The following is a 16923-nucleotide window of genomic DNA, read 5'->3' as shown; positions in this document are numbered from 1 at the left end:
AGTGACAATGAGAATTATCCGGTTTAGTGGTGGATCCATGGAAGGACACACAGACCTCTACAGGTTAGGCAACGGCACCCTGACTGCAATCAGGATGAGCTCAGACTGTCATGAGCTCAGTGATGCCCCGGTCCATATCTGGGAGGAGATCCCCCAGGACACCATCCATGTCTTACTAGGAGCATGCTCCAACATTGTCAGGCATGCATATAGACACTCATACAAACTACTGAGCACCATTTTTAGGTGCTGCAATGGAATTCTGACAAAATGGTATAGCTGCCACATCATTTTCTGGGTGCCTTTAAATTCAGCCCTCTGTAGGTTGATCATTTTTATTTCCATCAAATGATATGCCATGTTTTCATTCCTAATGCATTAGCCAGTCCATATCAGTATAGATATTCAGCAGTACTTTTTTCCCATTGAGATGTGTTCCCTTACATTTTTTTAACAGTGTCTTTGATCCTGTATGTATACCTCTGACCCTGTGCAAATTCGATAAAAAGAACAAAAAATAACACAGCATTCATGCTCATGATGAGTGTATTTAAACTTCTTTCCAAAGTTGTATGATCTGACTATTTTTGATGCTCTGTTGTAAAGACACATTTTGGTAGATACTGAAGTATAGAAGTGTCATACCTAATCAAAACAATAACTCGATAAATAACAATAAACATATGGATATATGAAAATGAGATATGAAAATGAGATCTGGGCACCAGGCAGCACACAAACAGCCTTTCTGTGTTGCAGTGAGCAGAGTGAGGGGAAGGATTGTTAACAAATAACAGCGCAGCAATAAATAATCTCAGATGAAGTTTTGAAATCCGCACATAGACATGAAAACTTCTTTTAAAGATCTGACTCAGTGCCACTTCAGTGTTACCTTGAAAGCATATTTGCGGTTTATGTGGTCCTCAGGCTCAACTGGCGAAATGACATAACTGGGCAGAGGGATGCTGCCAAGTACTGTTTCCTCTCGGCTGTCTGTGAAATCAGAACACACACACACACACACAACATTGTTACTTGCATTCAGAACAACATCTAATTCTGCCAATATCTTTTACGATGTTTACAAATGACTGCAGATTTATGAATAGCAGGAAAATTAGCGAGGCATAACTCATGCAGGACTCAAGATGGTGCAAGGGCATGTGGCTGCATGTGGTATGATGGGGCATGTGGCTTATCTATTATTCAGTATTATTAATAAAGGAGAGAAGGTACATGCTATGGCAACGCAATAAGAGATCTCAAGGTAATAAGGATGCAAAAGCTGGTGGAAAAAGCATGTCATATATCTAATTACAGGCTGTCATTAATCAAAAATGGCAGCAGAGGAGATCGCTAAAGGTTTGCATGTTAACCCTTCACCAAGTGCACTGTTCGTACGCTTACCTTTGTAGTAAAACAAGCAGTAGTCGGACAAAACAAACCACTTCCGTTTCCATAGTCGCATTCCAGAGCTGTCCTAGAAATGGATCGGGGGAAACGCAATACAGACAATATTTAGAAATCCTCCTGCAGGAATACATTTTAATTAAAAAGTGCAGTTTGGGAATAACCTGCTTTTTAATTAGGATTACTTTGGCAAAAAGCTGCAGCTGCTACATTTAATTCAGCACTGTAGTTTTATACTTCCTAGGATTGTGAGATTTAAAGGTTTTGTAAGGTCAATATGAGCTTTTAAGTTCTGCTAAGGGACAGAGAAAGATCGCTTCCATACTGCACAGTTACACCTCTTACACAGTGAAGGATGGTAATCCTGTGGCTGATATTTCACTGCGTGACACATTTAAACATTTGCTCAGTCTTTAACACGTGCTCCTGTATAACACATCTGCCTGTCGGACTCACTCTGAATATCCTCACCTGTTTATAGAGCCAGCCTCTCACCACCACTGGGATATTGAGGTTTCTTTTAATAGCATGATCCCTTTTGCCAAAACTGTGTACTTTCCCCGTACCTCTGGAGCCCTGCAGGAGCCACAGAAAAACATAATCAGTAACAAAATAAAAATAAAACATGAGGCAATTTTAAATTAACATATATAAAGTCATTTTGCGTGATGCTAGCCTACACAGTACAGAGAAAACAAATGCATCATTTTGTTACTTAGAAAGGAAAAATCATTTTTCCTTTAAAATAATAAAATGGCCTTCTTTCCTGGAAGCTCCTTTTTTAAACATCCTTAACGAGAAAAGGAAATACCAAAAGTATACTCCTGTGGACGCACGTGTTCACTTATAATAGAGTTTGTTTTTAGACAAAGTCAGTCAGTCTCTCAGGTACATTTATACAGTAAATATGTGAGGCTGTTTGGCTGACGAGTCGCTTAAAAAGACAAAAATCAGGATTTGTGATCATTTTCTTTTTAAGACACTAAATAAAAAACATACATGGTAACAAAAAAATAACAAAATGAATGAGGTGCACTATTCAACTTAAATACATATAGCTTCTCTGACTGTAACTTAATAGTAGTCGACTCATTTGTTAACTGGGGAAATAAAATTTCGTTACACTTGTTAAATTTGGACTGTTAATTGTGGCTCACATAATCAATGTGATAATTGATCTCTGGACTATAACAGAAAATGGACTGGTTCTTATATAGCGCTTTAGCACTCAAAGCGTGTTATCCATTGTGTTTTATTCATCCATTCATATACACTTTTTACTATATCTAAGTACTTTCAGTCTGACATTCACACTTGGTATGCAGACTGGAGGAGCAAGGCATTAAACCGCCAACCTGTTCTACCTCCTGATATTATGACAAATTGAACAAATGTATTAAAATTTGTAACATCATAATTTACTAAAACTCAAAACAAAAGGTTATCTCGATCAGTAATACATTAACTGGTTCATGCTCTACAGTATATCTAAAGCCTTTGCTTCTCAGAGAACCACTGAGACTCACCTTTGACCCTGAGGAAGCATCGACTGCTGCTGAGGTCACAGCCTTGGAGGACTCTGTGACCATGTTGGCTGATCTCTGATTGGCCGCTGACTTGGACATACGGGATTCTATCCTACATTTGAGACGACAGCGTGGAAGAAAAACAGAATGCAAAAAAGGATGAAAAGCACTGGCAGTGTTGTTCCTTCTCAACTCCTCTGACAAGCTCCAAACATGCAATAAAACAGAGCGCAGTCCTTTGCTGAGCTTTCACATATAAAGGATATGACTATTTCCTGACACCAACGTGAGACCAGTCAGAGCCAATGGTTTTCCACTGGATGTGTTAACAGTGAGGAAAAACTCATGTAACACTTGGCCTGGCAGTCACCTCGCGGCACACACGCGCACACACACACACACACACACACACACACACACACACACACACACACACACACACACACACCACACACACACACACACACACACACACACACACACGCGCGCGCACACACACAGACACACACACGCGCCACACACCCGCGCACACACACACACACACACACACACACACACACACACACACACAACAGAATACGCACACACACAATAACACTGCAACTAAAAAGACAAAATCATAACAATGGCACATACGCACAGCTTACAAGGAATCTACTTCCCACCTCACACATGACATCATCATATTGAAAGGGAACGTGAAGAACTAACACAGTCACACATGCCAGAGACAAGCTGGTGTCAAATAACAAATAGCTTGCACCACACTTTAAGCTATTCAAACACTTTAAACAGCGTATTTTGGACTGCGGCCAACCATAGTGTGCAAGTACAAGTGTCTGTTGCTGAACAACAATACCAAATATTTGAGTCCAACAGCAAATTATCAAGAAAATAAAGAAGAAAATCTTGTATCACAGAGTTAAAGGCATGACAGAAAACAGGTTAAAGCTTATTCATAGGGTGTGTGTGTGTGTGTGTGTGTGTGTGTGTGTGTGTGTGTGTGTGTGTGTGTGTGTGTGTGTGTGTGCATATCTATGTTAGGACAGAAAGACTAACATTTTTAAAGCAGAATTCTTTTATTTATTAAAAACTCCAGGAGCCAAGTGAATAACTTACTGTTGGCACAAATTTCCCAAAGTCTCATTCTGAATTATTGTAATGATTTTTAAACAGAAGATCATCTTTCATACCCCAAGTGCCCCAAGCTCTTCCCTGCTGTGTCATTACCATATTCTCCATCCAGGAAACAACAATGTTTCCTCTCGTACCTACTGCGGTCTAATTAGTTTTGACTGATTGCAAACAACTGAGGAGAGAAATGACGTCAAAGTACAGATTACAAATAGGGGCCAACGACATGGCATCTACAGCCGTTTGTGTGAAGCTTCTGACATTTTTGTATACTGTATGCAACGCACCTCAAAGATAATAAAAAGAACAGAATTGAGATGCTTCTGAGATGTAAAACAATAAAGATTACATTCGGCAGCCTCAACATTAGTCCGCTTAGAGCCACCAACAGCAATGCAATGATACATTTCCTTACATGATGTTACATCATAGCTTTTCCAAGACTTGCATCAGATCTTCTTAACAGAGAACTCAGTTAATGTGAGAAGCGTTTTAACCTGAAGTACAGAACAATGTGATGGCATTATGGTTATGGACACTGTAATAACCAGTAAAGAAAAAATAAACTTCAATCATTTTTGGCCAAAAAGTACTGCAGCTCAACTTCAATGGGCATGTACAAATTTACTGATGGTGAGAGTGACATGTTTAAAGGTGACCTACCTGTTTTCGCTTCAGGTAATGAGGTCAGTGTGTGTTCAAGCATTCCTGATGATCCAAATGTTTTTGATTGCTTTAAACACTTAGTTTAGGACTCTTCCTCTCTGTGACATCTGTATGATGCCAAACAAGTCATAAAAGAACATTCGTGTCCACTAAAAGAAAATAAATATTGGTTGATATATTCGAATATCAGATTTCTATGTGACCAAACATTGGTACTGGTTGGTATATCAGTCAGGTCCTTGAAGGAATAACTAATGAGTAGTCAGGTGACCTCTGTGCTATATATGTAACCTAGTAGTTTGTGCTTAGTCGAACCTAATTTACCAACAGGAACTAATGTGACCTGACAATGTTCTAACTCCCCCTGCATTGTTCAATAAATAGGTTATGAGCAGATCCTTGTGCTGATTTTCCCTTTGTGTGCCGCAATACACACAATCTAGAGAAAAGTAGGTAAGACTGAGGCATCTGTCAGAGACTAAAGCAAGAAAACATACAGGTAGAACAAGCGGGGGGGAAAAAGGAAAGTCAAACTGGAGCACAACTTACAGTAGTTCACTCCAAGCTTGGACTGCTGCCAGCAGTTTTACAGGATGTTTCTGTCTTATCAAGGGGACTCTGCTGTTTTATGTGAAGTTTTCATACTGTTTACCACCACTGTCATTGGAGCAGTTCCCCAGGAGATTTGTAGTGGCATGTGGATGAGAGGAGCAACATTTCACATAGTGTGGTGTCAAAGTAGGAATGTCGCTAAGTTCCATGTCTTCCTGCTTCTTCTGCTATGATGGAAATGGAGGTAGACTAGATGTTTTTTTTTTAATCTTTTTAGACAGTGAGTGTACATGCGACTCAATGACTCGATCCTGGTAGAATAATCTAGACAAACTCTGACACTTCAGGCCAGTAAAGCAGAGTCTGATCAACCTTTCTGTGGAACCGGGCTTCATGAAGCTCCTTTTCCTGATCTGCCTGTCCTCAATATCTCCAGGGAATAAGTGAGTCAATTATTAATGGAAGAAACCCACTTCCTATTAAAGTATTATTACAAGCAGAATGAACCCCTAATGTCAACATACTAATGAACAAAAAAAACCAGCAACAACATTTAAGCATGCTGTGAAATGGAGAAATAAAATTTAGCTATCAGCAAGCAACGACCAAGGATAAAAAAAGCATGTGGTAGTAGATCCAGAGGAAAAGCAGAAAAGGCCTGAAAGAGCACTCACTCCTGTTTTACAAGTGGATGAGTTTACAGGCGGCTTGTGTTGCATACTGTTATAAAGTCTAAGAGATGCAGCTTTTACCAGATATGAAGTGTCCAATGATGTTTCACTAAAATATTAAATTGTATCATCTTGCAGTCTTTTATTACTTCTAAATTGATGCACTGCTCATATGTTGCCTATTTGGAAACATAGTATAAAAGACAGAGTCTGTATAATTCTAAGGAAACTTGAAAGTAAATATTTGGTACACTGCCTAAACTGGCTCAGGCAAACTTTGCTCTTCTTTGGATGTTGAGTGCCTCATTCAACATGATTCACACTTCTTCAGTAACGTTAAGGTCCACACTCTGGGGAGGCCAGTCTGTGACTGATAGTGTTCCATTGTGTGTTTGCCTATCTGCATACACACCGGCAGTGTCTTTAAAATCATTGTCATGCTGAGAAACAAATCTTTTGCCAATCAGATGCTTTCCAGACAGCACTGCATGTTGAGTCAAAATCTGATAATTCCCAACACCAAATGCAACCCCAAACTATGACAGAGCCTCCGCTCATGCCTCTTTTCAGACCTCATCCATACATACTGATAACGATTTGAAGGATTGGTGGAGTCATCTTTTCATCAGACCTGTTGCTACTGATTTTCAGAACAGTTCTTGTGTAATTTGGCATACATCAGCCTTTTCTCCCTATTTCCCTTCCTTAAGAATGGCTTCTTGACAGCTACCCTTCCACTGAGACCATTACCGATGGTGCTTCAGTGAACAGTAGATGGATCAGCGGAAGAGCCATATATATCTGATCTTTGCTCAGTTTTTTTTGTTCTGTTCCTTAAGGACTTCTAATGGCTTCGGGAACTGCCCATCTGCTGTAGATAGTTTTGTAGGGCTGTCACTTTTTCTTCTGTCCTCTATTCGTCCAGTTTTCTCAGATTTTTGTAAGGACACACTCCACACTGTGCAGAAATATGACAAGTTTTTGGCTAATTTATCTTTAAGCACCTTGTTGGTGCAAAGAAAAAACGTTATGCCTTCAAACTGTTGGACATTTTTCATAAATTCAACAAACACACAGAAAACAAAGTGCAACAGCCTGAGAAAGACACCGTTTAAAGTTGTCATAACACTGATTCATCCATTGAGTTAGTCATTCACAGGTCAGTGTTAAGTGACTAACCAACAAAACAAAAAACATTCCTCTGAAAAATGACAGGTAGAATGACAGTCTGGCTCCTTGCAAGTAAAATATAATTGAAATTACTTTTGTACGAGACTATCTTTACTATTATTTTCTACCTTTTACTGATTTTAGCTGTGGTGCTGCATCCATTTTGCTTTGAGTGCAATGTTTCCCTCAGCTCAGTTCAACACTTCACACAGACAGTGACTGGCATATGTATGAATTGTGTCAGTGTCTTTTATAGTAATAAAAATAATTACCGTACACTTAGTGTATATGCTATGACTTTGACTTTTCTTAACTTGTGTTTTCCCTTGCGTGGCATCTTTGGAATGTTGTTGTAGAGCAGACATAAAACAGGTGTTATTCTTACTTTTATGAGCTTAAAGAGATCAGAAGTGGCATTTTGTTACTGTTGAAAATATGCAAGTGAGGCATCCATAGCGTTAAAGCCCCTTTGATGGTATACAAATCCGTGTCTCAGCAGGACTGAACAAGGGATGATGGAGAGTTTTAAGAAGTGAATGACAGTGGAGGATGCATATGAATCACTTTAATCAGTTTTATATTGCTTTAACAGATGCTTGTGCCCCGCCATGGTGCTGTTATAGTGGAATATTTGGTATGCACGATCATCTTACACCAGACAGCTTAAATACAACCAGACACCTGCTGCCTTGAATTGTGTAGCTTTAATGCCTTGCTTGATTTACACAATGACATAAAAGGAAATAAATCCGACTATCGTGCCATGACAATATAGTAATGTTGCCGCCTAGTAAATCCCTCCTTTCAATCAACAGTTCTCAACAATTCAGTGAGCACACAGTCAGGAGTTTGCTTTTATGGTGTCAACGGCATTGAGAGAAACAGCCCAGGTGGGCCGGAATAACTCGCTGTTATAATACAGCCAGCGTTAGCATAACAGATTGATGAGTCAGATTCATGGCTCCTGACGTGATATGAATATGATCAAAGCGAGATGTGAGTGTTGTGTCATTGCCATAGATTCCATTATGGTGTTATAAATACCATGGTGATGGTGATGAATGCATTCAGTTTATTCAAATACGACAGTGCCCATCCTTTTGTGTTCTGACAAGGACTGCTGGTTATGTTGCTAATAAACAAAAAACTGGAAATCAACCCATTTTAATCTTCTTGTTAGTGGAGAATAGACACTCGCACTCCCCTGCTGTGGCATGTTTCAAGGAGAGTAACACTAAAGACTCCCATCTCAGGTTCGTAAACTAACTTATATATTTAAGCAAGCGTCATATACATCATTCACTTAAAAAAAGGTAGGCCAGCTCACCTGTCTTGTAGTGTGTAATCTATGTTTTCAGGGGAAATCTGTCCAGTCACAGGATGCCGAAATGATGTAGCCTTCAGGTTGTGGCTGCAGGACAGAGGGAGAGACAACACCAAGAGAAATAAGAAAAGGAGTATCAAGTCATTAATCATATTCCTTCTGGATCAACTCCCTGCACACCTGTGATTCTATACTCCTAGCTGTCTGTTGGATGGGGGTAAAAATATCACATAAAGTTCATAAGCTTACAGTGATGATTCAGTCAACAGCAAAAAAAAAGAATCTTCAGTAGCCCTGCAGCCAGCCAAGGCTCATATAGCTTTACACAGAGTGTAGGGCTCAGCATTCTCCGTAAGCCAGCCCACCAAGCTTTATTGATTTCAATTAGATGGGCCATTCATTGCTTTAACTAGAGCATAAACACATGCTACTGTCACATGAAAGAATAGCAAACAGCAGCTACTGGTGACGAGAGGGCTGAATAGCATGACACGACAAGTTTCTATTTGTTGTCTGTTGTATAATTACACGTGACTAAACAATGATGGTAATAATCACTTTTTACACCAAAATAAAAATATTTTTCAAATCCTCCTTGAATACAAACTCAACAAACTGTGTCAAACTAAGCCTAAACAAATATAATGCCACGCTGCAGGCCCTGAAACCTGTTTCCAGCAGGTTTACTCAATGGATGATTTCATTCTTACAAGCTTTAAAGTCTGATTGCCCATCCTTATAAACTAATAATTGGGGTATTTTTAGTTTCACTCATTCACTGGATTTATCTAAAGTACCTCACTTGTTGCCTATCCAGGACAGGTTGCCACTGCTCATTATCATTATCGCTCTTTTCCGTTGAACTTTTTCCTTATTTTTTTTAACAATTTTATGTTGGAATATTACAAAAAAAATGTCGGTGAGCAATTTGCATTGCATTTGATATATTGCTATCATAGATGCAATTTCAGGTTTGAAGTCTCGACTCGGGCAACTTAAAGAAATGGTTTCATTCAAGCAAAAGACAAAAAGGCTGGGAGCAATGATGGGTTAAACAAACAAATAATCCTTTTAAGTTGATACTCTTTACTAGTGATTTATTAAATTCTTCTCTCACTGTCTCTCTTTTGTTTCCTTTAATCGTCACTGTCATCGTTAACAGCACTGAAGCTGAAAAATACTGTGCCCTCACAGGGTAAATACTGCTATGCAGAAGCTAAACACTTTCATAAGCACTCACACAGGCACGGATAAACACATTGCTGAGATAAAAAAATGTTTACACTATGTTCACTTAAAGTGTGCCAGTAGTAAATAAATGATTATAGTGCAGTGGGAGGTGGGGAGGGGGGTGAATGCTCTGAAGGAAAGCTGCTAAGTTTCAGCACCATACAGACGCAGAATGATAGAAACAGAAAGTGGTTCTTCACTGCATCACCATGCAGCAAAGGGAGGAGGAAACAAACAGAGCAGGCTGGAAAGATTTATGAGTCGACATTTCAGCAAAGTTCACAGGAAAAAAAATCCAATTCTGCAGATGTAAAAACATGACTTCAAGTATAAACGGTATATAAAATGCATGTTTACGATCACGTGTATCCTGCATTGAATTCAGCATTTAAATATCCATAGATAAACAAAAACTTGCACACCCATGCATTCACACACGCAGAGATTTGACCACTCATAATTTGCTGAGCTGAACTGGGCACATACAGGCAGCAGCACTGCACCAGGCTCCCCTGTTAATTAGGAATCTGCATTCTTTGAGGCTTTTGTTTTAGCCGCATTACTTCTGAACTATTTGTCACGGAATTCGAAGCATCCCCAGCTAATGTACCAACAATGCAGCACACTGGGCCCATTTGTTTGGTGAAAATTAGATTCCTTGAAAGCTTGTGACGATGCTTTTTTTTTTAAAGGATGGGGAATAAACGTCCTGTACGTGAGCTACCGAACAGCCATCTAAATTATGTAGTGGGGAAGCACCGAAGGTTTCATTTAGTTGCACGATTTGTTTAAAAGAGTTTTGTAAGTCAACACAAAGAGCAAAACAAAACTTTAAAAAGATGACAGTGTTTTCAGTCATCCTGCAGTTGTTTCTGTCTCCTATGAAGTCAAATGTTGCAATACAACAGTGAGGGACGCATCATCTGATAACTATGCAGTATATATTATCCTGACAGGAGTTCAAGGCTTGCATATTTCAGCATTCAAAACCATCGGGTCAAGAGTTTTACCAGATAAAGCAAAGAATGATTGATGTTTCTCCTTGCAGTGAACTTCAAGAAGGCATGTCTCATTGTGTCAGTTTAAGCTGAGCCACAAAAAAGGGGGCTGTAAGTAAAAATACTGGTTTAGTTTGCCCAAATGCAAACACCCTTACACCATCAAATGGAGCTTTTTATATGAACTGAAATGAGTTTGATATACAGTTGCCAAACTCTGAACACCAAATGACAGTCTGGTTTTTTTTCATGAGAACCAAAAACCTTCCCTGAGAAATTTGTGCAGAAACAGCAGCACTGCAACTCAGTTCCTATGAGCATGCTCTGTCTCTCTTTGCTGCAACAACTGGATTCAGCCCTGGCACGCTATGCAATATTTTGCAGCAAAACAAGACGCTCAGCCTAATCCCTGTCCAATACATGGGTTAGGTCCAGACAGAAGGGTACCAAGGGCAAGGCGCTGTGGACGGAGCACCTAATACTCTCTCACACCAACAGAAACACCTTGAGGTTTCTAACTACTCTGGTTTTTCTGTAAGAAATTAATCACACTACGAGAATACAATGAAAACTCCTTGTACAATCTTTATAGAACTTTTTCAAGAACAACAAACTCCAGTGGGAAAAAGAAAACTGTTCCCACTATGAGAACATATCTCTCTACCACTATATACTGCTATGTAATACACATAATGGCAACAGTCTGACCTGTTTTGAGATCATGCATCATCATGAAGCCGCTGGACTCGCCATGGTGGCAGGTTATCCTCTCGGCACTGTGTCAGGTGGAAGATGCAGAGGGTCTTTCATAGAGGCTGACATCCACAAAGAGCAGAGTAAAGTGGAGCCAGCAGGATATAGGCTGAAGGGGGAGCTCTCCATCTCCACTTTGTCCTGCTTAAGCGTGCTATCTGAGTTTCAGCCCACACTTACTGAGTGGATGGTAGAGAGCTATCTCCCTCCCATCAGGGGAATGCCTCAGTTATCAGATCTTCCTCCCTTTCCATTTTCTCTTCGCTCCTCTCTCTGTTTCTCTTTCCCTATTTCCTGGAATTGAGCTTTCTGCTTCCATAAATCTCTTTCAGGGAAATATATGCAGCAGCCCTATACCTATGGCTGCTATTAAACTGAGAATAATTTATCTTTGACATCAATTCAGTCTTTTTGTTTTGTTTTGGACATGGCAGAGTTTTTGCCAGTTTCATGATGTTGCCGCCTAATCATTTCTTAAATGCATTATTCATTTATTTTAGTAAACCATTGTCAGGTTCATACATTACTGATATGCCCTAAGTAACAACACTGCAAGTAGAGACACCAAAATAACTTGACAGCAATTTTCTCACAGATCACAAGCTTTGATTGGCCAGGTTATTCCTGTTCTTTCATACTAATGGTTTCTTCCATTTCCAAGTTCAAGAACTGGAAAGGAAAATGTAAATAAAAACAGAAACCAGCAATATACAAGTCTCATCAACCCATATTTAATTCAAAACACAAGCTAAAAAACCCCAAATGTTTAAACTGCACCATGTCTTCTAAAGCCTGTATATACCTTTTAGCATTGATGGTGGCTTTCCAGATGTGCATGCTGCCAATCTCAGAGGCACCAGTGAACCCCTTTACCATCAGAGATGCAGGCTTTTAAACTGAGCGCTGATACCAAACCTGATGGTTCCTTCTCTTTAGTGCAGAGGAAACAGTGTTAGTTGAAAAATGTTCCTTCAGCTTTTACAGCCTTCTTTACATGTGTGGTTGCTTATAATAAAATTTCTCAGTTCGAACATATGAGATGTTTCCTGTTCTATTGTGAATAAAATCTAGGTTTATGAGATTTACACATGATTGCATTATTGTTTTATTTACACTTTTTCAGAACCGTTGTTTACACATTTAAAGTTCATATAATAAACTGTACGCCGTGAAGTCAGCTAAACATGCTCACAGCCACCACGACAACATCAGTTTTGGAAAACTAGAGTGTTTAAACTGGGGTTAAACCTCAGAGTGTCTCCTTTTGATGCTGGTTTAACAGCAGTATTGATCTATGCTAAGAGGGAATTAAAAAGTAATCCAGTAACCCAAGTGGTATCAACATACTGTAGGCCTATGGAATATATTAAATCCAACAGACAACCAAGGATTGTTGAAGTTAGTAAAAATGTCATGTTTCGGCTGTGTGCAGGCAGGAGAAGGACCCAAACGCAAAACTCACCACGCAGGAATTAAACTCAAAAAGCTGCTTTATTGCAGAATGGCACAAAAAATATAACAAAACTAAACTGGGACATGGATAAACTGACACACAGGGAAACACAGCCATGAGGGAGACTACAACACTGACAAAGAGAAACACAGGGCTTAAATATACTGAGGGATAACGAGGGAATGAGACACAGAAGGAGAGCACAGCTGGGAGTAATCAGGCTGGACGAGACAAGGGAAGCAAAACTAGAAACACTGACATGAGACACGGACCTTCAAAGTAAAACAGGAAACACACTGACTGAACTCTAGACATGTAAACTTAACAGCAACTGGAGAGACAGAACATAGGAACCTGAAACATGGTACAGAAAGCCATAGTAGACACAACATGGAACACAGGGAAGCCATATTACAAAACCTAAGAAATAAACCTATGATAACCATAACTGAAACCTAAAGAAACAACAAACACAGTACAACAAAGGACTCAAAACATAAACCATAATATAAAAAAAACACAAGAACTCAAAAAGCTGGGTCAGAAAGACCCAGAACCGTGACAAAAAAAGACTTCAGTTTGCTTTTCAGTGAAGCAATGAGAAAGTGTATACATGATGGAACTAACTCATTAATTATAAATGAATTGTAAGACAGACTGGTTTGATACATTTTGAAAAGTCATATTTTTTCCCAGATCCATTTGGAATCAACAGAACAACAAATCCAAGAGTTATCTGGCAAATTTGAGTAGCACATGTATATTATTCTATAAATATTCAAATGTGGCATTAAAAAAAACTGTGCCAAACTATAAGTTAGAATTGGGTGACTTGTGAACATGTTTGGTTTGGGGTGGGGTTTTTTGCCCAGTTGACAGATAGACTTCCTAATCCCATACTTTTAGATACTTTTACATACTATACTGTATCTATACAATATACTGAAAATGTGATGGTATTTATTTATTTATTTGTTTTTAGTATGGTGGGTACCACGGCTTCAGTTCCTGCAGAACCGATGGGGGCAACAGCCACAGGAAAAAGTACACAATGAAGACTAGTGCAGCTGCCACAACTTGTTGATAAAAAATAAAAAGTACTTTGGGTATGAAGGTTTGATGGTGATGCACAGATATAGTGATGACCAACACTGAAGGTGTGAGCACTCAGAGCAGTATTCCCTGAACAATAGGTGATGCTGCTTAGACAAAATTGATGAGATATTATTTTTGATGTGTGGTGCCGCTTGCAAGGGCGAGAACAGAAAGTATAAAGGGCCTGTTATACTTGTAGTAACTTTTGTAGTCTACTTGGCAACCATCCTAACATCTCATTCTGTGTCCAGTCAACAAAATATGTATAATGTAATATTTTTTATATTTTACAGTAACTGCTGGCAATTACAAAACAACTTTGTAATAAAAGTTTATGTTTCCGTTGCAATACCAAATAGCACCACAAGGGAGTGCCTCCATGATTTTGTTGGTAAGCTACATTAGATAGATGCCCACAGAAACTCACCAGTGATTCTCATCCTTATAGCGAAGGTGGAGTGCAGTGGAGAACTAAGTGGGCCTTGTATAGTTGACTTTGAGTACCGTAGGACAAACATAGTATTAGCCTAATTTTTCTGTCTTACACAACTCTGAAACACTGGAAGTCTTGTGGTTGTTAAGGCATCCACTGAGTCAAGAAGATGCACTGACAGCAACAGCAGCTGCACAGAAATCTGTCTCTTGAACCAGTGTGCTTACATAAATCATCTGCCTGCATTTGACCTCTGAGAGAAATAAAAACTACAAATCAATGTTGTGAAATGAATCACAAGATAACAGCAATCATTTAATTGAGCTGGGCTGCTGATTTAATTTCCAGACCAGTGCAATTAGCGGTAATGAATGTACAGTATCATGTTAGTGTGCAGATGATAGGCTTCAAAAGAATAAGATAAAAGCAAATCAAAGATGTGCTGGAGATATGCACACATGACAAGCCAAATGAGGTGCCACAAGCTGTTAACGAAGTCTGTAATAATACTCATGTCTATGCGTGTAATACCCCACCCATGCAACGAGAGCGTGTTACAGAGTGCGACGGGACATTACATCATAAGGGAGATATCGTGGACCTCCAGAAAACACCCCATAGCATAGGAGGCAAAAATAATTAAGCCTTAATAATAGTGGTTTGTGCACAGGGAGCCATTAATGAGATAAGCATTCAGCAGCAGGATTTCTGAATGTTGACTGAGCGTTATCAGTTTCATAGAAGAGGACTGCAGCAGCCTCGCTCAGCATCATTTCCCTGACATTTGTGGAAGAATTATCTGGGCAGTCTCTCCCAAAAAGCTATCGGGAGATTCAACTGCAGTTCAGTATGGAAATGAGGGATACGAGCTTCACACTGAATAACTGGATTTTCCCCATCACTGCACTCATTCATCATCAACTACATTGTTTTCAACAGCAGCAACACCAAGCTGAATTGGTAGCATGACACAATGATTGCAGCTGAAGGACAGCTGTGTCTCTAAGATGGAATAAATGAAATAGGAAAATCTTGGTCCAAGCTTTACTTAATGGAACACAGTCATCCAGAAAAAAAAAAAAAACACTATTCAAGTAGCACTGGACAAAGACAGGCTCAAACGGGCCCAATGTGGCTCAAAAACAGGTGCACAGACTTGCCAGTGTCTGAACATCAGTCAAACAAAAGGGTTGGCAGTAAATGAAAGAAGTGTTGTCTTATTAACATTCAAAGCATGTGCAGTTCTGACGCAGCACATTTCATTGGAGTCACAATTGTCCTTTGGTCATGCTGTTGCAAAACAAGTCTGGCAACAGCTAATTGTTTTACAGTGAATGTAAGAGAGACTTGAGTTGGACCAATAATAACAAATGCATGGAAACCTGATTTAAAAAATTGACAAAGTAGATGTGGCTGTTGAGATTCTGATCTCTTATATTTACTATTAAAAAAAACATTAACTCCTGTTATTTATTTGTTGAAGATTGTTATAAATTCCAAATATGCCAGCAACTGGCAGGGCAGATAAGGCTTTGGGCACTGCCTCCTCTTTTCCACTGGCATTAGTTTTAGCTGGCTGATAAATATTTATAAAGGGTGATAAGTAGTAATTCATCAAAGACACTGTGTTAGTATAATGCCCCAAAACATGACAATAAAATGGCTTTTAAAAGCTTATTCCAGGGATCAATAATAGAGATATGCTGTGACAAAGAAAAAGTTGGGAAGTCTTCTGAAGTGAGCATTACTCAGAAAAAAAAATCAATGGCAGGTCCCTGCAGCTTTTTGGGTCAATATTTAATACCACAGATTTATCCACACGTTACTTGACGAATATTGATGGCCAAGACCAATGACAAATCACATTTATTTGACGTCTTCAATCTTTGCTAATAAGAATTGTCACATTTCTTCGAGTAATAGAAAGTAATGTTAAATGGCGTTCTTGTAACCTTAACGGGATGAAGTCTACTTCACAACATCCTTGTAAAGTGTGAAGTGCATACATAAAGGAGAACATATTGTGCTCGTTTCCAGCTCCATATTCTTATTGTTGGGCTCTACTTGACTAACCCTTCATCCACTATCTGAAACAGGCTGTTTTAGCTTCGTTTCCTCTTCCCTTTAGGCCAGTGGTTCACAAAGTGTGCGTTAGGCAGCACAATTGAGGCATCCAGACACTATACAAGGAAAACCTGGGGGAAATATGACATAGAAATAAGCTAAAAAAAGATCAGTTTGTAAGAAAAATAAACAAACACGAGTTTTCTGATGCTATCATACAGAACTTTATTTCTTATTTTATTTATATTTTATTTATTTCTTCTTTCTGAAGTAGCATATACCAGAAAATGATGGCACTGTTATAGCTCATGAGGTTGAGCCAGATGGCTATTTCAAGGGCCCAGGTTCCAAGCCTGGGTTTTTCATGTATTTCCATCTATTTCTATCACCTTGCATATTTTAAACGATAAAAAGTCAAGGTCTCAAATATCCCAAAGCTTTTTA

The 16923-nt window shown here is 39.1% G+C and overlaps 1 protein-coding gene across 8 annotated transcripts in view; it reads right to left on the bottom strand.

Annotated features, from left to right (window-relative positions):
* plekha7b (pleckstrin homology domain containing, family A member 7b) overlaps positions 1-16923 on the bottom strand; it is a 79021-nt gene that overhangs the window by 30560 nt on the left and 31538 nt on the right. For all 8 annotated transcript variants that reach the window (XM_042221027.1, XM_042221026.1, XM_005931441.3 and 5 more), the window contains 5 exons: positions 8457-8540; positions 2937-3048; positions 1882-1986; positions 1408-1480; positions 893-993 (listed from right to left, as the gene is read on the bottom strand). In XM_042221027.1, coding sequence (XP_042076961.1) covers positions 893-993; positions 1408-1480; positions 1882-1986; positions 2937-3048; positions 8457-8540 — 475 coding nt within the window. The remainder of the gene's footprint in view (positions 1-892; positions 994-1407; positions 1481-1881; positions 1987-2936; positions 3049-8456; positions 8541-16923) is intronic.

Source organism: Haplochromis burtoni, unplaced genomic scaffold (genome assembly GCF_018398535.1).
Source record: "Haplochromis burtoni strain Fernald_Lab_line unplaced genomic scaffold, NCSU_Asbu1 Contig_59, whole genome shotgun sequence".
Lineage (NCBI taxonomy): Eukaryota > Metazoa > Chordata > Actinopteri > Cichliformes > Cichlidae > Haplochromis > Haplochromis burtoni.
This window is presented reverse-complemented; position numbering and strand designations above follow the sequence as displayed.